Genomic DNA, 23,981 nt, shown 5'->3' on the forward strand with positions numbered 1-23,981 from the left:
ATCAACTATGGGATTGTTTCTCCTGAGTAACTCAGATCACTAGAATTATCATAAGTGAAAGGAACTTTTCAGGGTAATATATTCTGCCTTCCTTAGGCTGAGACTTTTTCCACAGTCTTACTGCTAATTGATGGCAAACCAAGTACCGAATCCAGGTCTCTGATTCCCCTGTCTTGGTCTCATGATGTACTTACTGCCTCCCCAAAGGTTCCTATTCCTGGCTTTATTTAAAATAACTGGGATACTGTAAACTCCTTTTAAGAAAAATCCTCTCGAATCTTTTGCAGTTTGGTTTATTAAAGAGCAACTTCGGGGAATTCCCTGGTAGTCTAGGTTAGGACTCCGTGCTTTCACTGCCGGGGTGCAGGTTCGATCCCTGGTCAGGGAACTAAGATCCTGCAAGCTGCGTGGCCAAAAAAAGAGAGCAACTTTGGTTTTCTGACATGAATGCCTTTAGGATTTGATATAACACATTCAAGTAATTTTATAACATTAATTTTTTTAAGCTATAATTATGAAATTACAGTATAAAGTCTGAATTGGGCTAGGTCAGTATGTTTCAACAGAGCTTTGTCTCAAAGTGTAAACTACACTAAAATTGGAACTTTGAGTAAAGATTTTGCTAAGAATCATTATATTAAAGGTTTAACACTTACTATTTAAAAGTTTTACGAAATCTCTGCTTTTGTTCCTTATGCCTTGATGCTTTGTCTGATTTTCCCTCTGAGGCTTTGGATTTTTTTTACACTGCAGAGACCTATGTGCCTTTACGAATGAAGTGAATTGAGAGGAAGAGTAGATTTCTCTGACACACAGTCTACTTTCTTTTGTCATTATCCTATTTCATTAGTAGTATTTTACTGAGTTTTTAATCTGTTCTTTTGTTTTTAACATATAAGGTCATTTGCTGTTTTTGTTGACAGGTGCCAATTTGCTAATTGACAGCACAGGTCAGAGACTGAGAATTGCTGATTTTGGAGCTGCAGCCAGGTTGGCATCAAAAGGAACTGGTGCAGGAGAGTTTCAGGGACAATTATTGGGGACAATTGCATTTATGGCACCTGAGGTGAGAAGCAGCTTTGAGTGTGATGAAAAAAAATATTTTGGAGTTCTGTGTGACAGCATTACACCAAATAATTTTGCAGTGTTATCCACTGTGTGACTACTAATTAGAAGTCCACGGCCCTAAAACTAAGATCTTAATGATATCCTTGATTTCAGACCCTTCATCCCTGCCTTTCCATAGCCTTTAAGCAAATCTATTAAAACCTATTTCTAACAAAGAATTATTCGGTAATTTATAGTAGTTGTTTTCTAGTAAACCCAAGGTGCATAATTGCTATTCTGAACTCGGCCTCTTCTGTTATGTTCAGAACTCTTCACGTTCATATGTAGTGATAATTGGTTGTCCTCTTGCTCTGTAGTTTACTACGCGTACTGAGGCAGCTTTGAAATTCTATGATATGCCTCTCCTTCAGAACCTCACAATTCTCCAAAATATTTTTGTCCCACATAGAGATTGAGCATGTTAATGAAATAAATGAGACATCAGGTAGTCTGTGGAATTGTTCTTTGTACATTGTTTTGCTCTGAAGTAAAAAAACCAGAATCCATAACTACAGAATGGCTTTCTCTTTTTCTAATGAGTCATATTTCCAAATTAACTCTCTGCTTTATTTTAGGTCCTAAGAGGTCAGCAGTATGGTAGGAGCTGTGATGTATGGAGTGTTGGCTGTGCTATTATAGAAATGGCTTGTGCTAAACCACCTTGGAATGCAGAAAAACACTCCAATCATCTTGCTTTGATATTTAAGGTAATCATGAGATAAAAATTACTTCTTTCTGCTAAAATTGGCAGAAGGCAAATTTTCATGGGTTCTCCTTCCCTATCAATCTAATGTGAAGGCATATCTTCTTTGAAATAAATGTATGTGTATATATCTCCAGGAATTGATATGGTGTGGTGAATGTTGGCAGCATGAACAGTCAGTTCTCATTATTCACGGTAATCATGCTCTATCAAGTCACTGAGAACACTGAATTAGCAAATACTGAATCATTGCTCCTGGGTGAAATATGTACATATATATATGTATATGTATATATATATACACACACACACACACACACACACACACACACGCACACCAAACTTTTAAATTAAAATACTTGAAGCTCTTTATGTATTGTACTGTCACAAATTTTTTAATCTGTTATTTCCTGTATTTAAAAAATTCACACCTAAGTCAGAGGCCAAGGCTGTTCTACCTTTCTGACAACTTCCAAATCCATTCTCTCTACTTCCACCAGAGAATAATGTAATGTTTGAGATTTTTAGCATTTGAGTTGCACATGTGCTCATTTAAAAGCTTGGGCTTTGTAGTTATACAGACCTGGGCCCAAACCCTGGTTCCATCCTTTAACAGCCATGTGACTTATTCTGTCTACTGTCCGTTTTCTTGTTTATAAAATGGGTGTAATAATAGCACCTCCTTGATGAATTATTTATATTACATCATATTATGAGGATAAACAGAATTACCTCTGGGCCTGAGAGTAAAGCACTTAAAACACACAGTCTGTGCAGAGTGGGTAGTATTAGTCCTCCGAGCTGATCCCCAGCGCCTCTCCCCTGCTGTAATCTGCTCCAGGTCTCCCCATGCTTATATAACTTCCTCAGTCACCTGAAAATAAAAAATCAGTGCAGTTGTGTTTCTGATATACTAAATTGACTGACCAGGTTTAGTCTTACTTACTCTGAATAGCTCTCTGTGCTGAAAAAAACAAAAAATGTGCAATGAAGGAAGGAGGACAAACCATTTTGGAGAGTATGAGGAAAGCAGAATTGATTTGAGTGACTATTTCACCTGCCTCATCATTGTGATGCACTTCGCCTTGTTCATTTGAGACAGTAAAGAGAACTGTAGCTCCATCTGATCAGCATGTATTTGGTCAAATTCATGAGTTTTTCCATAGACACCGTGTTAGCAAAAAGTCCACCCACTTTTAATTCTTCTATGTATAGGATGCATATATAGAGGTTATGAAATATATGCACGTGTACTTCTGTATCAGAAGCTCCAGCTGTGGAGAACTTTAACCCTAGTGTTTTCTCTTACAGATTGCCAGTGCAACTACTGCTCCATCAATCCCTTCACATTTGTCTCCTGGTTTACGAGATGTGGCTCTTCGCTGTTTAGAACTTCAACCTCAGGACAGACCTCCATCAAGAGAGCTACTGAAGCATCCAGTCTTCCGTACTACATGGTAGCCAATTATACAAATAAACTGTAATGGAGACAGGATGCTCAACAAGAGAAAAAACTTTTGTGGGGAACCACATTGATAATCTGCTGGCCTTCATGCCACTGAACAGCTATGAACAAGATCAGTGGGGAACCCTTACCTAAGTATGTGATTGACAAATCATGATTTGTACCTAAGCTTAGTATGCAAAAGTCCACAATTTGTGCAGAAACTGTAAACTGTGCCTTTCAAAGAACTGGCCCTAGGTAAACAGGAAAGCAATGAAGTTTGCATGATTAATTAACAGAAGCATAATTTTTTGGAGCACTTTTTCAGCAATATTAGCAGCTGAGGGGCTCAGGATCTGTTTTAATGTTTCAGTTATTCTTCCATTTCATATTGTGATCACAAGCAGGGGGTTCTGCAGTTCGTTTTTTTGTTTTTTTTTTTTTGGTCACTGGCTATAAAAATCAGTATCTGCCTCTTTTAGGTCAGAATATGCTATAAGTAGCAGTAAATATATTTTTAAAAGTTGATAACTTCTTTATGACCCACAATTGACCTTTATCTTTTTAAATGCCTGGGCAATTGTGGTTCATTGTGCATTTTACTGTTGGCCCATTCATTTCGTTTTTGGAAATTATGGTTCTATATTTTCATTTCACCTTCATTTATGTTTAATATTCAGGGAAAGGTGATCTTTTCAAACCACAAAAAAAAAAAAGAACTAGATGTGAACCAGAGTTTATTAAATATCTTGCTATTGCAAGAGTTTTTTAAAATATAGATGCAATTTTGTTTGTTTTTAAAATTGGAATATGATAAAATACTACCTTCATTGAGTCAGTCACTGCTCTTCTTATGCAGGTTAAATATAAATTAAGTGAAAATCAACTGTTCTCTGTGATGCAGCTCACAACCAAGATCAAGATGACCTTGAAATGTATTTGAATTTTTTTAATGTATCGGTTTCTTTTGTAGGAAACTTCACACCATTTAAGTCTTACTCTGTATGTAATTATCCATCATGCATCATCACCACTGATAACAACATTAACTGCTGTTTTCCTTCTACCATGCATTATCTCTTTATAGTAGGCCTGGCTGATAGATAGAAAGATAAAGAAAAATTAACTTACTCAACTACGAATGAGTGTTTCTAAACAATAAATTTGCTTTGAACTTGGAAAATGTGTTCAGAAAGATAAGTGAAACAATTTCATTTACACACTAATTCCTTGGATTTTGCACAGTTATCTAATGGTTTTTGTCTAAACTGAATTCAGATGCATGGAATCCTGAAGGAAAATGGCAGCTCTTTTACCCTTTTTTCTGTGAGTCTTTTAAATTAAGTACTGATTAAGTATTTAATACAGCTTTTTGAGATGTTAAGTTTTAACTCTTCAGAAGCCAGTTGAATTGTTGCAGAGTTAAATAAAATTGGTTATTCTCAAAGACTCAGGATAAGCTAAATAAGCTATATAGAGTACATTTTAAATGTACAACAACACAAATTGGAAGTAAAATAAGTTACAAGATAAGTTTACAGGGATATATTGCATATAATTTTTAAAAGGCAGTTTTTTTATATGAATGTGTTTCTTAGTGAAATTTTACATTCCTTTGGTTGGAAGATTGGCAATATTTGAAGAGTTAAACATAGTACAGAAATGTGAAGTTTGGTAGCTCTAAATGTGTTGTATTTTCTTTCTTTTTTTTTTTGACTACTTAGAATTTTCACAGTTCTAATAAGATTGTTTCCAAGTCTCTCATGTGCAAGCTTTAAAGGATGCACTCTTGCCATTTTATGTACTGGAAGATCATTGGTCAGATTAATACTGTGTCTGACAGAGATGTAAACTGTATAAACTGAGGAACCTCAGCTAATCAGTATTACTTTGTAGATCACCATGCCCACCACATTTCAAACTCAGACTGCCTCTAGATGTCAGAAATCCATTGTTTGAGTTTGTTTGCAGTTCCCTCAGCTTGCTGGTAATTGTGGTGTTTTGTTTTTTGTTTTGTTTTCAATGCAAATGTGATGTAATATTCTTATTTTCTTTGGATCAAAGCTGGACTGAAAATTGTAATGTGTAATTATTTTTGTGTTCTTAATGTTATTTGGTACTCAAGTTGTAAATAACGTCTACTGCTGTTTATTCCAGTTTCTACTACCTCAGGTGTCCTATAGATTTTTCTTCTACCAAAGTTCACTTTCACAATGAAATTATATTTGCTGTATGACTATGATTCCTAAGACTTCCAGGGCTTAAGGGCTAACTTCTATTAGCACCTTACTGTGTAAGCAAATGTTACAAAAAAAATCTCTGGGTTAAGATAATTTGGCTTAAATGTATCCTTTGTTATTTTAAATATATCAAGATATTTTAATTAAAATTTTTACCCCATTGAACCACTTTTATAGTATTTGTACCTATTTTGGTGTTTTGTCTTTATAGTAAATAAAAGTTTTTGAACAAAGGTTGTTATTTTTATTTATTTTGAAATAATTTCATACTGACAAAAAAGTCCTAAGAACACCACAAAGTGCTCCCATGTATACCATTCACCCAAAAGCCCCATTCAGATTTTGCCAGCAGCCCAGTTATATCCTTTATAGCAAAAGGATCCAAACCAAGATCAGCTTTGCTCTTGGTTATGTTTCTTGAGTCCCATTCAATCCAGAACCATTCCTTATGCCTTCCTTGACCCTGACGACCTTAATTTACTGTTTTATAGAAGTCCCTCAATTTGCATTTGGTGATTCCTCATGATTCAATTCAGAGTGTGCATTTGTGACAGGAATATCTCAGAGATGATGGTGCAGGCAGTGTTCTTTTCAGTGTCTCCTATCCGGAGGTATACAAGGTCAGTTTGTCCCATTGCTGGTGATACAAACTGTGATCATCTGAGAAGGCTTTGCCACTGTAAAGTTACTCTTTCCCTTTATAATTAATATCTACCTTTATATTAAATATTTTGTGGAGGTGACACTTTGAGGCTACATAAATAGCTTGTTATTCATCCAACTTTAGCTCTCTGCTCTTAACTTCCTTGCCTGAATTATTACTCTGACGGTTGCCAGACACTGGTTTTCTGGTTCCTGCACTCCTTCTGTATTCTGTTAATGGGCATTTTTCTATAAGGAAGACCTTTCTCTTCTTTGTTATTCATATATATCAAAATGGGTTTGTGGATTCCTATTCAGTGAGATAAAATCCATTACTGTCATCACATATTTCCTCAAATTGTCACATTTAGCCATTGGGAGCCTCTCAGAGCTAGCTTCTCTATGGACTGACAAGCCACCATTATTCTTTGAACACTTCTATACTTTCAGACCCATATCGTGAGTTTGGTTCATCCCTGGGATCAGCCATTTTTCCAAAGAGCCCTGACTGGTATTTAAAAACTGGGTGCTAGATACACTCATTACTCCTGGGTATCACTGCTCCCAGGCCCTCTTGGTAGACAAAGCTAGAATATATGTTTTTTTGCATACGTATGCAAAATACATATATATATATACCTACCCATACACACACATAAACCATGAGTTCACACTAACCTTTCCATTTCAATATACCACCATCCAGGTTCATTCAAGCTTTCCCTCTTTCCATATTTGTAACTCCTTTTCTGGACAGTAAGAAACCTGGCTCCCATTTGCCTCAATAAGTTGACTGACTTGCTCAAGCTCTCCACCCACCCATGTAACCCATCTCCTGATCCCCGTTAGGCTGCCACCTCAGTCGGCTGCCGTCTCTGCATGGGCCCCAACCCCTGCTGGACTGCCCTTGTTCCAGCTTACCTAAAGCCAGACATATACGTATGTATACTTTATTTTTTAGGGCAGTTTTAGGTTCACAACAAAATGGAGCAGAAGATTCAGGGATTTCCCCTGCAACTCCTGGCCTCACATACTGCACAGCCTACCCCACTATCAACACTGAAGGGCTTTTTGACAAAATAAAGGAAAGCTTTATTTAAAATTGTTCTTTAAAAAAAAAAATTAACTGAAAATTATACCTTTTTTTAAAAAATCTTATGTGGTTTGACATGTTATATACTTGCACATAACTACTACTACTGTTTCCAGACAGCACAGATTAAACTTAATTGATCCTGTTCATATAACTCTTTTTATATCAGACATAAAAAAAGCATAAAAACCATCCTCTTATGTTAAACTGTTGGCAATAGGAATAAAGATTTATTCAACAGCTACTATTTGTCAGGCATACTTTACAACACAGTGATTATACTCCATTTCACAAATGAGGAAATAAGGCAATTTCAATCATTCTGCAATTCAGGCTGTACCAAGGAACTCACTTGGCCTACGCCAGAGTTTTACTCTTAGATTGTACCTTGTGGTTGTGTGTTACTGTTTTCTACTTTCATCCTTCATATTTCTGCTCAGTAGTTGTTTCTCACATGATCACCCTGCAAGATGGGTAATGTCACTGAAAACTGTGAGTTCAGAAACTATCTTGTGTCTCTACATTTGTTTTAAACTTTCTGTATAACGTGATTTAAAATGTACACCTTTTAAATAGGCTCTGGATATTTTCCCTAAAGGGCACACTTCAGTCATTTCAGGAAAATATTAACTTTGAGAAAAGCTTTCTGTTTCAGAGGAATTAATAAGTTAGTTCTCTTCCTTGATTTTACTTCAATGATATTAACAGTTTTACAAAATGACCAAATCTGCAGGTTAGATGGAATCTAGAAAAATGTTGGGGTATCATGCCCACATGGAAATGCCAATGAATGCATTTGTGAACTGATACAGTAATTCACTTGTTATAAAACAAAATGCATGAAATACTGCAGTCACTGGAGAACACAGTGACAAACGTATGCAAACTGCCATATTTCCATGTCATGACAATTTTTAGGTTTGTCATTTTAAAAATTTCTGCTATAAGCAAAAATCGCATGTTGAATTGAGACGTAAGGTAGGAAAGGATGGGTCTTTTAAAGTAGGTGATGATGATGGACTTCGTGACCACAGAGCCTGAGACATCACCTGGGTCAAGTCTGGCTCTGCCACTTGCTAGCCGTGTAACCCCACAACAGCTTTGTAAGAAGTAAGAGAACCTATGTAAATGGCTAAGAACAGTACCAGGCACAGTGGATGCACAATATGTATTTTATGAATGAATGAGTGACCCAAAAGTCACAGACTCAAATGCCTGTGGACCTAGAAGTGTCCTTAGCAGAGCTTTTGGCTGACCTGAGAGTTCATGCCAAATTCATGTCCAAGTGGGGTCCATGGTTACCATGTTGGAATGAAAAAAAAAAGCCCAGTGTTTCCAAAGCCTCTGAATTTTCAAAAGAAGCTGGAGAGATCTGGATTTTACATGCAATTTCTTGTTGTTTACACATTGGAAACTAATTTTAAATTTTATAAGCAACAGTAGGCTAAACAAAACTCATATGCTTGATCTGGCCTGTGACTAGCTGCTTTTTGACCTCTGACCTGGGTCCAGGCTTATAAAACAAAAAATGAAGTAGAAAATCAGAGTGAAATCTCAGCTTTAGGAAACTGGATCCAGGACTTTTGTCTTCTGAGATATATGACATAAGGGGGAAATGGAGATGCTGATTATAGATGCTAGAGAACTAACCTATGAAGAGAAAATTAATGTCTAGTTTTATGCACTCATGTGAAATGCTTACCGCTAAAGCCTAATTATCATGTAGCAAACTATGTATATAGCATTCAAATATGCAGGACTTCCCGGTGGTCCACTGGTAAAGAATCCACCTTACAATGCAGGGGACATGGGTTTGATCCCTGGTCTGGGAACTAAGATCCCACATGCCGCGGGGCAACTAAGCCCGTGGACCACAACTACTGAGCCCACACGCCTCAACTAGAGAGCCTGCATGCCGCAAACTACAGAGCCCACGTGCTCTGGAAACTGCACGCCACAGCTAGAAAAGAGAAAACCCACACACCACAACTAGAGAGAAGCCCGCATGCCACAAGGAAGAGCCCGCACGCTACAATAAAAGATCCAGCATGCCTCAATGAAGATCCCGCATGCTGCAGCTAAGACCCAACACAGCCAAAAACAAATAAGTAAAATCTTAGAAAAACAAACAAATATGCCATCACAGTGGTATAGCTAGTCTGTGAGTTTCATTTTACAGTAGGTACTCTGCATGATCTGTGACTAAAGAACTTCATCCACAACTGAAGCCAGTCTCATCACTTGAGATCAACCTGGTATTACTGTGGCCCATGCCCCATGGCCCTCAGTTCAGAACTTTGCCAAACCTGTAGAGATAAAACTAGGCTAAGCTGATGACATAAGAGGCAAAGTCTTCATGCCCCAAAGTTCCTTTCCCACAATGCTGAAATTCGTATTGGAGTTTATTTTCGAGATAACTAAGTGCTATTTTCCCTTAAAGTCAATTTGCTTAATGAGATCTCACAACATCTATGTAGACATACTCAGAGGATAAGAGTTGTAACTAGGATGAAAGGGAAAGAAAGAAAAGGAGGAGGAATAATGAGGTATGCGGAAATATTGAAAAATCTTTGGCAGGGAGTAGCACAACTATATTTGCATTTTATAAAGATCACTCCAGCAGTATCTTGAAGAAGGAATCAAAGGGGTGGTACCAGAGGCAGAAAGAAAGTCCGAAGACAACTGCATTATCTAGATAAGAAAGTGTGAGGGGAGGGCTTCCCTGGTGGCGCAGCGGTTGAGAGTCCGCCTGCCAATGCAGGGGACACAGGTTCGTGTCCCGGTCTGGGAAGACCCCACATGCTGCGGAGCGGCTGGGCCCGTGAGCCATGGCCACTGAGCCTGCGCATCCGGAGCCTGTGCAACGGGAGAGGCCACAACGGTGAGAGGCCCGGTACCGCAAAAAAAAAAAAAAAAAAAAAAAAAAAAGGAAGTGTGAGGGGAGAGTGATGTCAGCATCAGGGCAGAATACAATGTCCCTAACAACACTGAATCATGAAGAAAGAGAAAATCTGAACAGACCAATAACAAGTAAGGAAACTGAATCAGTAAACAAAAACCTCTCAACAAAGAAAAGCCCAGGGGGGCTTCCCTGGTGGCACAGTGATTGAGAATCTGCCTGCTAATGCAGGGGACACGGGCACTACAAAAAAGAAAACTACAGGCCACAGGTGGTCCAGGATGGCCGTGTAGGAAGATCCTGAACTCACCTCCTCCCACAGGTACACCAAATCTACAACTACATATGGAATATTTCCCTCTGGAAAAGACCTGAAAACTAGCTGACCAGCTCCTTCACGACAAATGATAAAAGGGCCACATTGAGGCAGAGGCAGAGAAGTGATCTCACTAAAACCCCACCCTCAGTGCAGCGACCCACAGTCAGGAGGGATGTCAAAAATGCAGAGCTTCTCCCTGAGGAGTGAGGGGTTTGTGCTGCACATCGGGTGCCCCGACCCTTGGGACCTGCAGTGGAGAGATGAGCCCCCAAAAGGTCTGGCTTGGGAAACCAACAGGGCTCACGTCCAGGGGACCCAAAGGGCTGTACAGAACTGAGACATTTCTCTTAAAGGGCTCACGTGCAGACTCACTTGCCCTGGGGACCAGTGAAAAGTAGCAGTTTGAAAAGTGCCTGTTCTCCACCGTGGCTGTATCAATTTACATTCCCACCAACAGTAGGAGAGGGTTCCCTTTTCTCCACACCCTCTCCAGCATTTGTTGTTTGTAGACTTTTTGATGATGGCCATTCTGACTGGTGTGAGGTGATACCTCACTGTAGTTTTGATTTGCATTTCTCTAATAATTAGTGATACTGAGCATCTTTACACGTGCCTGTTGGCCATCTGTATGTCTTCTTTGGAGAAATGCCTATTTAGGTCTTCTGCCCATTTTTTTGATTGGGTTGGTTTTTTTGTTTTTGATATTAAGCTGTATGAGTTGTTTATATATTTTAGAAATTAATCCCTTTTTGGTCTCTTCATTTGCAAATATTTTCTCCCATTCTGTAGGTTGTCTTTCTGTTTTGTGTATGGTTTCCTTTGCTATGCAAAAGCTTTTAAGTTTAATTAGGTCCCACTTATTTTTGCTTTTGTTTCCATTAATCTAGGAGACAGATCAAAAAAAAAATATTGCTGCAATTTATGTCAAAGCGTGTTCTGCCTATGTTTTCCTCTAGGAGCTTTATAGTATCTGGTCTTACATTTACGTCTTTAATCCATTTTGAGTTAATTTTTGTATACAGTGTTAGTGAATGTTCTAATTTCATTCTTTTACATGTAGCTGTCCAGTTTTCCCAGCACAAATTATTGAAGAGACTGTCCTTTCTTCATTGTATATTCTTGCCTCTTTTGTCATAGATTAATTGACCATAAGTGCGTGGTTTATTTCTGGGCATTCTCTATCCTGTTCCACTGATCTATGTGTCTGTTTCTGTGCCAATACCATACTGGTTTTTTTTTTTAACATCTTTATTAGAGTATAATTGCTTTACAATGCTGTGTTAGTTTCTGTTGTATAACAAAGTGAATCAGCTATACATATACATACATCCCCATATCTCCTCCCTCTTGTGTCTCCCTCCCACCCTCCCTATCCCACCCCTCTTGGTGGTCACAAAGCACCAAGCTGATCTCCCTGTGTACCATACTGTTTTGATTACTATAGCTTTGTAGTAATTTACAGTATAGTCTGAAGTCAGGGAGTGTGGTTCCTCCAGCTCCATTCTTCTTTCTCAAGATTGTTTTGGCTATTGGGGGTCTTTTGTGTTTCCATACAAATTTTAAAATTATTTGCTCTAGTTCTGTGAAAAATGCCATTAGTATTTTGATAGGGATTGCACTGAATCTGTAGATTGCTTTGGGTAGTATAGTCATTTTCACAATGTTGAATCTTCCAGTCCAAGAACATGCTATATCTTCCCATCTGTTTGTGTCATCTTCAATTTCTTTCATCAGTGTCTTTCTTTTTTTTTGGCTGCACCAGGTCTTAGTTGCAGCATGTGGGATTTTTGTTGCAGCATGTGGACTCTTTAGTTGTGGCATGTAGGCTCTTAGTTACGGCATGCAGGTGGGATCTAGTTCCCTGACCAGGGATCGAACCCAGGCCCCCTGCATTGGGAGCACAGAGTCTTAACCACTGGACCACCAGGGAAGTCCCTCATCAGTGTCTTATAGTTTTCCAAGTATGACTCTTGTAGGTAGGTTTATTTCTAGGTATTTTATTCTTTTTGATGCAGTGGTAAATGGGATTGTTTCTTTAATTTCTCTCTCTCATATTTTGTTGTTAGTGTGTAGAAACTAACAGATTTCTGTATATTAATTTCCTTCAACCTTACCGATTTCATTGATACGAGATCTAGTAGTTTCCTGGTAGCGTCTTTAGGATTTTCTATGTATAGTATCATGTCATCTGCAAACAGTGACAGTTTTACTTCTTCTTCTCCAATTTGGGTTCCTTTTATTTCTTTTTATTCTCTGATTGCTGTGGCTAGTACAAAAGTGGCGAGAGTGGGCATTCTTGTTTGTTCTGATCTTAGAGGAAATGCTTTCAGATTTTCACCATTGACTACGATGTTAGCTCTGGGTGTGTCATATATGGCCTTTATCATGTCGAGGTATGTTCCCTGTATGCCCACTTTCTGGAGAGTTTTTACCATAAATGGATGTTGAATTTTATCCAAAGCTTTTTCTGCATCTATGATCATCTCCATATGAGATGATCATATGGCTTTTATTCTTCAATTTGTTAATGTGGTGTATCACATTGACTGATCTATGGATACTGAAAAATCCTTGCATTCCTGGGATAAATCCCACTTGATCATGGTGTATGATCCTTTTAATGTATTGTTGAATTTGGTTTGCTAGTGATATTGTGAGGATATTTGCATCTATGTTCATCAGTAATATTGGCCTGTAATTTTCTTTTTTGTGGTATCTTTGTCTGGCTTTGGTATCAGGGAGATGGTATCCTCATAGAATGAGTTCAAAAGTGTTCCTTCCTCTGCAATTTTTTAGAATAGTGTTAGAAGGATAGGTGTTAACTCTTCTCTAAACTTTTGGTAGAATTCACTTGTGAAGCCATTTGGTCTTTTGTTTATTGGGAGTTTTTAAATTACTGATTCAATTTCAGTATTCATAAAAGTTTTAGGTCATGAAAAACAAATAAAAGCAGAGGTAGATTAAATTAGACTAGATTAACTTTGACCCAGTTTAAAAAACAAATAATAAAAGAACAGTTATAAAAGGTATTTTTGAAATTAGAGAAATTTAAACATGGGCTATATTCATGATATTGAATTACTGTTCACTTTTAAAGATACAATGGTAATGTGATTATGTAGAAAATGTCATTCTTATATATGTGTGTGTGGAGAGAGAGAGAGAGAAAGAGAGGAATTGTTACAAAATGTTAACAACTGGTGAACCTACATAAAAGATATATGGCTGTTCACTGAACTTTTCTGTAGGTTAGAAATTTTCAAAATAAAAAATTGGGAAAATATTTATGTTTGTATATTCTTTGGTTTGTTGTCATTTATTTTTTTGTATTTTACTTTGATTTCCTTTTTTTTTCTTTTTTTTTCCCCTACAGCTGGGCTCCTGTATTTCAGTGGCAATTCAGCCTACACTAATTGACCACCAGTGAAAGAATTATTTACGGAATTACACAACATCCAGAAGAGGGCAGCAGAGTAAAAGTTTTCTTTAATTAAAGGATGATCTTAACAGTGTACTGACTTTGCCAAATATCTGAAAATCAGAGTTTACATCACCTTTTTCTCAGGAATAAGCAGTTAGCTCAGTATTCCTCTTAGAAAACTGAAAAAACTAAGGCAATTCACTGATAACTCCATTGTTCCAATCAAAAACTTAGACTCAGTTTAAGAATAAGAACAGGACATTCTTATTCTCCTATCCCCTTCAGAGAAGAGTAACAGTTACAACCAAGGAGAGGCTCTAAAAAGACACCTGATGCCTTTTTCCTGGTTTCCTGTTCTCAAGACCACCTTGCTCTTGAATTGCCACCCACCCACCCATCCAGCCATTCACCCATCCATCTTGCCAACCACTGTTCATCTTGAGCTTCCCAAACTATCCCTACATGCTAGTGCTCTGCTTAAGAACCTTCAATGACTACCTACCGCTTACCTCAAGATTTCCTAATGGTCTGATCTTACTCTGCCTAAAAATTTTATTTCCTACTATTCCTAATGCAAATTTTTGCTCTACTCAGATTGTTACACTCTTGTTCTCTGAACCCACAGTATTCATTCCCACCTCTGCAGTTTTGCTCATGCCAATGGTTCTCAAACGTTTTGGTCTCATACTGTGGTCTGAGAAGCAGCTGAGAGCCAATGCCATAGAATCTTCCAGTTGATATATTCAAAACTGCCATAACGAACTGTGTACTAATACACAGCTCTCTGGGGCATCATTCCTAAATATTTGTATGTTTATTATAATCATTTTCCACTAGATGGCAGTAAAGTGGCTGGAGGCAGAGGTGAGTTTTGCTAATTCAGACTAGCAGAGACAATTTTTTTCTTCTCCTTTTTAGGCAGTATGTTATTTTCTTTTACTTTTACTTTTTTTTTTTTTTTTCAGCGGAGAGCATGAACACAGTCCCCCACTACCACAAATTATGCAGTCGAGTTTTCCATATTTGGGGAAATCGCAGGAGTCCACATATCCGGAGTACAATGGATAAGTCTCGCCCTGGGAAAACCACCTTTGAGATCATGGTATCTCCCCTGCCAGGTAAGTATTTCATGCAGTATTTTATAAATTTATTTATTTATTTATTTATTTTTGTCTGCGTTGGGTCTTCGTTGCTGTGCGCGGGCTTTCTCTAGTTGCGGCGAGTGGGGGCTACTCTTGTTGCAGTGCACGGGCTTCTCATTGTGGTGGCTTCTCTTGTTGCGGAGCACGGGCTCTAGGCGCGCAGGCTCAGTAGTTGTGGCTCGCGGGCTCTAGATCGCAAGCTCAGTAGTTGTGGCGCACGGCCTTAGTTGCTCCGCAGCACGTGGGATCTTCCCAGACCAGGTCTCGAACCCGTGTCCCCTGAATTTGGCAGGCAGATTCTTAACCACTGCACCACCAGGGAAGTCCCTCATGCAGTATTTTAGACCCTAAAGCACAAAATAACTTTGAAATACGTTGCGTCTAATTTTATCAATAGGCAATATACTACTGTAATTCATAGAATTGACATTAACTTCAATATCCAAAGTTAATGAAATGCCTTGTCACAAACTTTCCTTCTCAAAATTTTGCATCACAGTATATACGTGGCTCTAACACTCAATTCTCAAACATTTTTGTCTTCAGACCCCATTATACCTTTAAAAATTACGAGAATCCCCAAGGAGCTTTTGTTTATGTGGGTTATATCTATTGATATTTATTGTATCATATTAAAACTGATAAATTTTTAAATATTTACTTATTAACTCATTAAAAACAACAATTTAAAAATCTATTACATGTTAATATAGGTAACTTATCTTTATGAAAAATAGCTAACCCCCCCAAATAGTGAAAAGAATGGCATTTTAATATTTTTGCAAATCTATTTTATTTCTGGCTTAATAAGAGACAGCCAGATTCTCATATATGCTTCTGCATTCAATCTGTCTTACCACATATCATGTAACCCCTAGAAAATGCCACTGTACCCTTGTGAGAGAATGGAAATAAAGGCAAATAACCTTTTAGTACTGTTATGAAAATAGCTTTGACCTTGCCAATCTCTAAAAAGATTGTAGGGACCCCCAGCGTCCTTAGGCTACACTTTGAGAACTGCCGGTTTATGCTATCCCTTCCTTTCCACCTCTCTTCTACCTATTTCTCTTTGAGGCACTCCTTACTTCAGTAACTCATATTCAAATTCTATAGGAATATTTAATTTTTTCTAAATTATATGTTTTTCCAACTACACCATAATCTTTTGAAGCTGTACCTAGGCACACAGTTATCAATGAATAAACATTTGCCAGTTATGTTACCCACATTAGATGATGTACCTATTCAAATAGCCTCCAGAATACCCACTAACTTTAAACATCCACTCTCTTACAGCAGAGAACTGTGAAATCATGATTCATGCAAAGTAAGCCTGTCCTCCAGTTTATAGTTTGAAAAACAGTTCTTTCTTGAACGAAGTCAAAGCTCTTAGTTATTTACTGATCTTGCCCATAAAGAATATTAAGCAGATAAATACTGCCAAGAATTCATAAAATGTTTGAATATCTGCTCGTTTGTCAACATAAACTCAGTCTTTTCATCACTTTCCACAGAGAAAAAACCTTAACGCCCTCCTCTAAGGGTGGGAAGAGGACCCTTCCTTGCTTGCCCAGGAGCAGATAAACATTGGTGGGTTCACTCAAAGTAGTTCAGCAGTTCCCTCCTGCATTTCCCTACAAGACTGGCTTTCCAATTCTGGGCTATTTTAAATCTTACCTTCTCATCTCAAACCTCCAATATTCCCCTATAACTATTCTCAGTTGAAGATCTTGCCTCATAGGTCAGTGAGAAACTAGAAGCCATCAGATTTAGCCCTCAACTTTCTCCAACCAAATCCCCTAGTATCCACTGAGTGCACATTCTCCGCCTTCCCTCTTACTACAGTTGAAGATGTATCCCTGCTCCTGTCAGAGGACAACCTCTCCACTTATGCTCTAAATCCACTCCCACCTTTTCAAAAACTTTATTCGGGAAATCACTCATACATCTATATAAATTTCTTTCTTTCTGTTGGATCATTCTCACCAGCACACAAATATGCTATAGGATCTTTCATCTTACAAAATTTCCCTTCACCTTTGGCCCTATTTCTCTGCCTCTCTTTCAGTAAAACTTACTAAAAGAGTTGTGTACATTTGTTTCTCCTTCCTCACCTCATATTTTCTCCCCAACACACTCAAACTTTTCACCAAAACTGCTTTTAATCAAGTCATCATGGGCCTGCATCTTGTAAAACTCATGGGCACTGATCCATCTACGTTTTTGCCATCTCCTTTTTCTTCATGTCCTCTGGCTGAAGACTCTGAATTTTATCTCCAGCTATGGCTTCATTTCAAAGCTCCAGATACGGATATTCAACTAGTTACTTGTCATTTCTCACAGGTATTTTAAAACTTCACCCTCCCACATCCAATCTATCATCAAGTCTGGCCAGCTCCTCCAAAATATAATCCTAATCCACCCACTCTCTCCATCTCCACAGCTACCACTCTAGTCCAAGCTATCATTATCTGTCACCTAAACTACTGTACTAGCCTCCTAATTAACCTTCCTTGTGTGGTAACTGCCCATCTAATTGTCCATAAAATACTCAAAGTGATCTTTTAAAAACAAGAATCAAATCATGTTACTTCTCCGCTCATAACCCTCCAATGACTTCCCACGCACACTAAGAATGCTAAATACTCACCCAAATCTGCAAGGCCCTCCATGATTTGGCCACTTCCCTGACATCACCTTTCCCCTCTCCTTTACTACCATGTTCCAGCCACGTGGCCCTCTTTTCCTTGCTTGAATATATCAAGCTCTTCCCCACCTCAGTGCCTTTGCATTTCCTATCCAGAGACTCTCCCCATAGATCTTCCCAAGTTTGGTGCCTCCTTGTCATTTAGGTCTCAGTCACACATGGCGCCACCCTATCTAATGCTGCTACCCCTATTCCCACCCCAAGTGACCCTTAAGAGGGTGAAGTCCCAGGAGGAAACAGAAGACACACACAAAATTATCCACCCCACTCCCTTCTCAGTACCCTACCTCATTTTCTTCAGGGCACTAATCGCTATCTGATATTATTTATGTGTTTAATATCTGTCTCCTACACTAGAGCCTGGGATGCAGTAGGTGTTCATTAAATTATTTGTTGAAATCTCATTTTGAACTCTGGAAGTTACAATCCATTTAGGGACACTATTTGTGGATTTTAAGGATATTAATAATAAAGTTTATCTATCCTACATGGCATTTTTGTGATTAATAGCATAAATGGCCTTTAAATGAAAAAATACAGCACACATCTCTTTAGTTGGGTAGAGTATTTCAAGAGACTGGAAACAATAGGAAGTAGGGGTAAAGAATCAGCAAAGAGGGCAATTTTGGACAGCAGCACATCTCTATGCCTACCAATGCTAACCTTTTGCTTGTTGTATATTATATATTAGAAAATTGTCTGCCTGTCTGTTGTTTCTCATTTATTTGTATTTAAAATTTTATGTAAATCATTAAAGGCAAAATAACTACAAAATATACACTCTTTTCAACTGCATTTGGTATGTTCATCAAGAGAGAGCATATCCTGGGACATAAAACAAGTCAATAAATTTAAAAGAACTGAAAACATACTTGTTCTCTGACCACAACAGAATTAAGAACCAATTACAACAAGATATCTAGGAAAACCCAAAATATTTGGAAATTAAAAACACTTCTAGGGACTTCCCTGGTGGTGCAGTGGTTAAGAATCCGCCTGCCAACAGGAATAAAGACGGAGACATAGAGAATGGACTTGAGGATACGGGGAGGGGGAAGGGTAACCTGGGATGAAGTGAGAGAGTGGCATGGACATATATACACTACCAAATATAAAATAGATAGCTAGGGGGAAGCAGCCGCATAGCACAGAGAGATCAGCTCGGTGCTTTGTGTCCACCTAGAGGGGTGCGACAGGGAGGGTGGGAGGGAGACGGAAGAGGGAGGGGATATGGGGATGTATGTATATGTATAGCTGATTCACTTTGTTATACAGCAGAAACTAACATACCATTGTAAAGTAATTATACCCCAATAAAGATGTTAAAAAAAAAAAAAGAATCCGCCTGCCAATGCAGGGGACATGGGCTCGAGCCCTGGTTCAGGAAGATCCCACATGCTGCAGAGCAACTAAGCCTGTGTGCCACAACTACTGAGCCTGTGCTCTAGAGCCGAGCCACAACTACTGAGGCCGTGTGCCACAACTATTGAAGACCGTGCACCTAGAACCCATGCTCTGCAACATGAGAAGCCACCACAATGAGAAGCCTGCGCACCACTACAAAGAGTAGCCCCCACTCACCACAACTAGAGAAAGCCTGAGCACAGCAATGAAGACCCAACGTAGCCAAAAATAAATAAATAAATAATAAAATATAGTTATTAAAAAAATAATAAAATAAAAAACACTTCTAAATAATTCATAGATCAAAAAATAAATCACAAGGAAATTTAAAAAATATTTTATACTGAATGCTAATGAAAATACAATATATCAAAATTCCCAGGATTCAGCAAACATAATGCTTGGAAGGAAATTTTTAACTTTAAATACATATATTAGAAAAGAAGAGAATTACAGTAAATATTAAACTCGATTAATATCAGTGATGTTAAGGTTCTACTTTAAGAAGCTAGAAAAAGGGCAAAATAAACCCAAAGTAAGTAGGACATATAAAATAATAACAAAGAGAAATGGCCAAAATAGAAAATAGACAAACAACAGAGAAAATTAATAAAGTCAAAAGCTGTTTCTTTGAAAAGATCCACAAACTTCCAGTTACAATGATAAAAGAAAAAAGAAAACATATCACCAAAATCAGGAATGAATTATCACTACAGATCATATAGACATTAAAAGGACAGTAAGATTATATTTATGAACAATTTTATGCTACCAAATTTGACAACTTAGATGAACAAAATTCCATGACTAAACTTGAAACAAGATGAAACAAATTCTGAATAACCCTACATCTTTAAAAGAAATTGAATTCATTATCAAAGAAAACTAGAAACCCACAGTTTCACCAGAGAATTCTATCAATATTTAATAAAGAAATAACACCAATCTTATATTAAAAAAATTTTTTTTAGAAAGTAGAAGAGAAGGAAACACTTCTTAACTCATTTTAGGAGGTCAGCATAAGTCTAATACCAAAACTTGAAATAAAACTACAAACAAGCCATGAAACCAAAAATTTTAAAATACTTCAAAATAAACATGGTATGACAACAAAAGCATATAAAAACCGACAGGGTATGACCAAAGTGTTACTCACAATTGAGTAGGGTTATCTCAGGAATCCAAGGATGGTGCAACATTTGATAGTGTGTCATTATAATTCACTCTATTAATAGGAAAACAGAGAAAAGTCATGTGATCACCTCAATAAATAGCAAAGAAAAGCATTTGATATTCATCATTCATTTAAAACTTAAGACAAAAATTCCTGACAAATCAAAAATAGAAGAGAACTTTTTAAACTCTATAAATTATACCTACCAGAAAATTACAGTAAATATTAAACTCAAAGGTGAAACCTCAGAAATAGAAGAATGAAGTATATTCATACAAAATAATAAGGGGAGATTCCAAAATATATCTTTAATAAATAAAAGTTGAATATACAAAACACATTCACACACAATTCTATGATTTTCTACAGGAACATACACAGAGAGGTACATACACAGAAATAAGATTGGCAGAAAACACATCAGCCTGATAACCTCTGAGGAGAGTGTTAAGGACCAGGATTGTTGGAAGCACAGGTTACAGGGTGTGGTTATAGGAGACTTTTTAGCCTTATCTACCATGTTTCTATTTGTTAAAAGGAGAATGCTGTTTTCATGAATTACTTAGATAACCAACAGGTAATTTTAACACCATAAATTTAAACTCAACATAGTATTGGAAGTCCAAACCAGAGCAATTAGGCAAGGAAAAGAAATAAAAGACAGCCAAATTAGAAAGGAAGAAGTAAAACTGTCACTATTCGCAGATGACATGATATTATATATAGGAAACCCTAAAGACTCCACTAAAAAACTGTTAAACTACTAAACAAATTCAGTAAACTTGTGGGGTACAATTTCAACATGGAAAAATCTGTTGCATTTCGATACACTAATAAAGAACTAGCAGGAAGAAAAATTAAGAAAACAACCCCATTTACAATTGCATCAAAAAGAATAAAATACCTAGGAATAAATATAACCAAAGAGGTGAAAGACCTGTCCAGTGAAAACTATAAGACATTAATGAAATAAACTGAAGATAACATAGATGGAAAGATATTAAATTATCATTGATTAGAAGAATTAATATTGTTAAAATGTCCATATGACCCAAAGCAATCTAAAGATTCAATGCAATCCCTATCAAAATCCCAATGGCATTTTTCACAGAAATAAAACAAACAATTCTAAAATTTGTATGGAACCACAAAAGATTCCAAATAGCCAAAAGTATTGAGAAAGAAGAGCATAGCAGGAGGCAAAATACTCCCTGATATCAAACTATATTACAAAGCTATAGTAATCAAAACAGAATGGTATTGTCATAAAAACAGACACACAGATCAATAAAACAGAATAGAGAGCCCAGAAATAAACCCATGCATATAAATAAATTTACAACAATTAATTTACAAGAAAGGAAAGAAGAATATACAATGGAGAAAGGACAGTCTCTTCAATAAATGTTGCTGGGATAACTGGACAGCCAACATGCAAAAGAATGACACTGGACTACTATCTTACACCATACACAAAAATTAACTCAAAATAGGTTAAACACTTGAATGTAAGACCTGAAACCATAAAACTCCTCAAAGAAAATATAGGCAGTAAGCTCCTTAACATCATTCTTGCCAGTGATTTTTTGGATCTGACACCAAAAGCAAACGCAACAAAAGCAAAAATAAATAAGTGGGACTACATCAAACTAAAAAGCTTCTGTACAGCAAAGGAAACCATCAACAAAATGAAAAGGTAAGCTGCTGAATGGAAGAAAAGGGGTTAACGTCCAAAATATATAAAGAACTCATACTTATCAACAGCAGAAAAACAACCTGATTTTTAAAATGGCCTCAAGATCTGAACAGATAGTTTTCCAAAGAAGATATCTAAATAGCCAACAGGTACATGCAAAGATGCTCAACATCACTAATCACCAGGGAAATGCAAATTAAAACCACAATAGATATCACCTCACACCTGTCAGAATCGCTATTATCAAAAAGACAACAAAAAACAAGTGTTGGTGAGGATGTAGAGAAAAGGGAACCCTCGTACACCATTTGTGGGGACTGTAAATTCGTGCAGTCACTATGGAAAACAGTATGAAGGTTCCTCAAAAAATTAAAAATAGAACTACCATATGATCCAGCAATTCTACTTCTGGTTATGTATCTGAAGGAAACCAAATCACTGTCTTGAAAAGATTATCTGCACCCTCACGTTCATTGCAGCCTTATTTACAATAGCCAAGACATGGAAACAACCTAAGTGCCCATCAATAAATGAATGGATAAAGAAGATGCAGTATATATATATATACAATCAATACTACTCAGCCATAAAAAAAACACGTTATCTTGCTATTTGCAACAACATGGATGGACCCTGAGGGCATTATTAAGTGAAATAAGACAAAGACAGACAAATAGCGTATAATCTCACTTATATGTGGAATCAAAAAAAAACCAAAACAAGTTCATAGAAACAGAGAACAGACTGGTGGCTGCCAGGAGTTGGGGGGTGGAGGAAATGCATGAAGGGGGTCAAAAGGTACAAACTTCCTTTTATAAAATAGTAAGTCATGGGGATGTAATGTACAGCATGGTAACTATAGTTAACAAAATTGTATTGTACATTTGAAAGTCACTAAGAGAGTACATCTTAAAAGTCCTCATGACAAGAAGAAAATTTTCTATATATGGTGACAGATGTTAACTAGATTATTGTGATCATTTTGCAATATATACAAATATCGCATCATTATGTTGCACACTTGAAACTAATATTATGTTATATGTCAATTATACCTCAAAAACGTAAAGAAATAAGTAAATAAGTAAGGTCTGGGCAAAACGGTCCTTTGTACCAGAGGTACATTGTAGATGATTAAACTATATGGTAAAAATTTTAAAAGCACTGAAAATATATACAAAAACTACTTTTTTGTTTTTAAAGATAAGTATATTACTATAGGTAAGAAGTCAACTAGTTCCTTTTAGTTCCTTTTAAGTTTGGAGACCTTAAAGTTACTCTTTGAATGCCATTTGTTGCACATCCTGGAACTGAATTGCTCCCATTTAGCAAATCAGGTAAACCTGGAGGATGTCAATTTACCAAACACAACACCTGACAGCACAGCCTCTAGAGTTTGCCAACTATCCTATATAGTAGAGTGAAATAGAAACTTTGACAGATATTTTTTCTTTTTATTCCTTTTTTGGAATACAACAAATTAGTCCTAAGGCTACTTGAATTTGCCTGAATTTTCACTAGATCTGACTAGTTCAATTTAGACGTTTAGGTTAGGATTTACCCTCACAGGCAAAGAACAGGAAAGCTGACTTTCCAGACTGAGGAAGCGGCATCAACACATTTATTTTTTAATAAACACCTGATGTGAAGATGGCTGAGTTATTCTAGTAGTTTACCCCTCCTGCAACTAAGCGTGGTCTAATTAATCCTCTCCTAAATGTGAACGCGTTGTGTGTGAAAATACACGAGCGAATGGAGAAAGGAAAAGGGAACAAGGAGCCCTCCTACAGCTCTACGCACCTCTGTTTCAGCGAGCTGGGGGTCAATAAAGCAGAGGCACGGAGACACGGCGATAAGAGACCAGGAGGTACCGGGGCCGCCGAGCGCGGCACTGAGTGCTGAGACCGCGAAGGGGAGGGACGGCGCAGCCTCTGCTCCTCCTCGGGTCGGGGCGGGCCCGAGAAAACCCGCCTCCCCAGTGCCGTCCTCT

At 37.4% G+C, this 23,981-nt stretch overlaps 1 protein-coding gene, 1 long non-coding RNA gene and 1 other non-coding gene across 6 annotated transcripts in view; 1 reads left to right on the forward strand and 2 right to left on the reverse strand.

The window, feature by feature from the left end:
* Positions 1-5,727, forward strand: part of MAP3K1 (mitogen-activated protein kinase kinase kinase 1) — an 82,485-nt gene extending 76,758 nt beyond the window's left edge. For all 3 annotated transcript variants that reach the window (XM_019930029.3, XM_073802127.1, XM_033852876.2), the window contains 3 exons: positions 924-1,066; positions 1,683-1,814; positions 3,122-5,727. In XM_019930029.3, coding sequence (XP_019785588.1) covers positions 924-1,066; positions 1,683-1,814; positions 3,122-3,271 — 425 coding nt within the window. In that variant the 3' untranslated portion in view covers positions 3,272-5,727. The remainder of the gene's footprint in view (positions 1-923; positions 1,067-1,682; positions 1,815-3,121) is intronic.
* The window catches only part of LOC109549121 (uncharacterized), a 72,596-nt gene extending 48,618 nt beyond the window's left edge, over positions 1-23,978 (reverse strand). Inside the window, exons 1-3 of one of the 2 annotated variants that reach the window (XR_012330693.1) lie at positions 23,792-23,978; positions 20,278-20,346; positions 2,543-2,684 (exon numbers count right to left, since the gene is read on the reverse strand). This is a non-coding gene — a long non-coding RNA (uncharacterized lncRNA). Of the gene's footprint in view, positions 1-1,950; positions 2,685-20,277; positions 20,347-23,791 lie in introns of those variants that run through there. The other variant, XR_002175337.3, reaches the window with a different exon arrangement.
* Positions 14,833-14,994, reverse strand: LOC117312020 (U1 spliceosomal RNA). The gene has a single exon (XR_004526198.2). It is a non-coding gene; the product is annotated as a U1 spliceosomal RNA (small nuclear RNA).
* Positions 23,979-23,981: the final 3 nt, after the last annotated feature.

The sequence above is a fragment of the Tursiops truncatus genome, chromosome 3 (assembly GCF_011762595.2).
Source record: "Tursiops truncatus isolate mTurTru1 chromosome 3, mTurTru1.mat.Y, whole genome shotgun sequence".
In the NCBI taxonomy this organism is placed as follows: Eukaryota; Metazoa; Chordata; class Mammalia; order Artiodactyla; family Delphinidae; genus Tursiops; species Tursiops truncatus.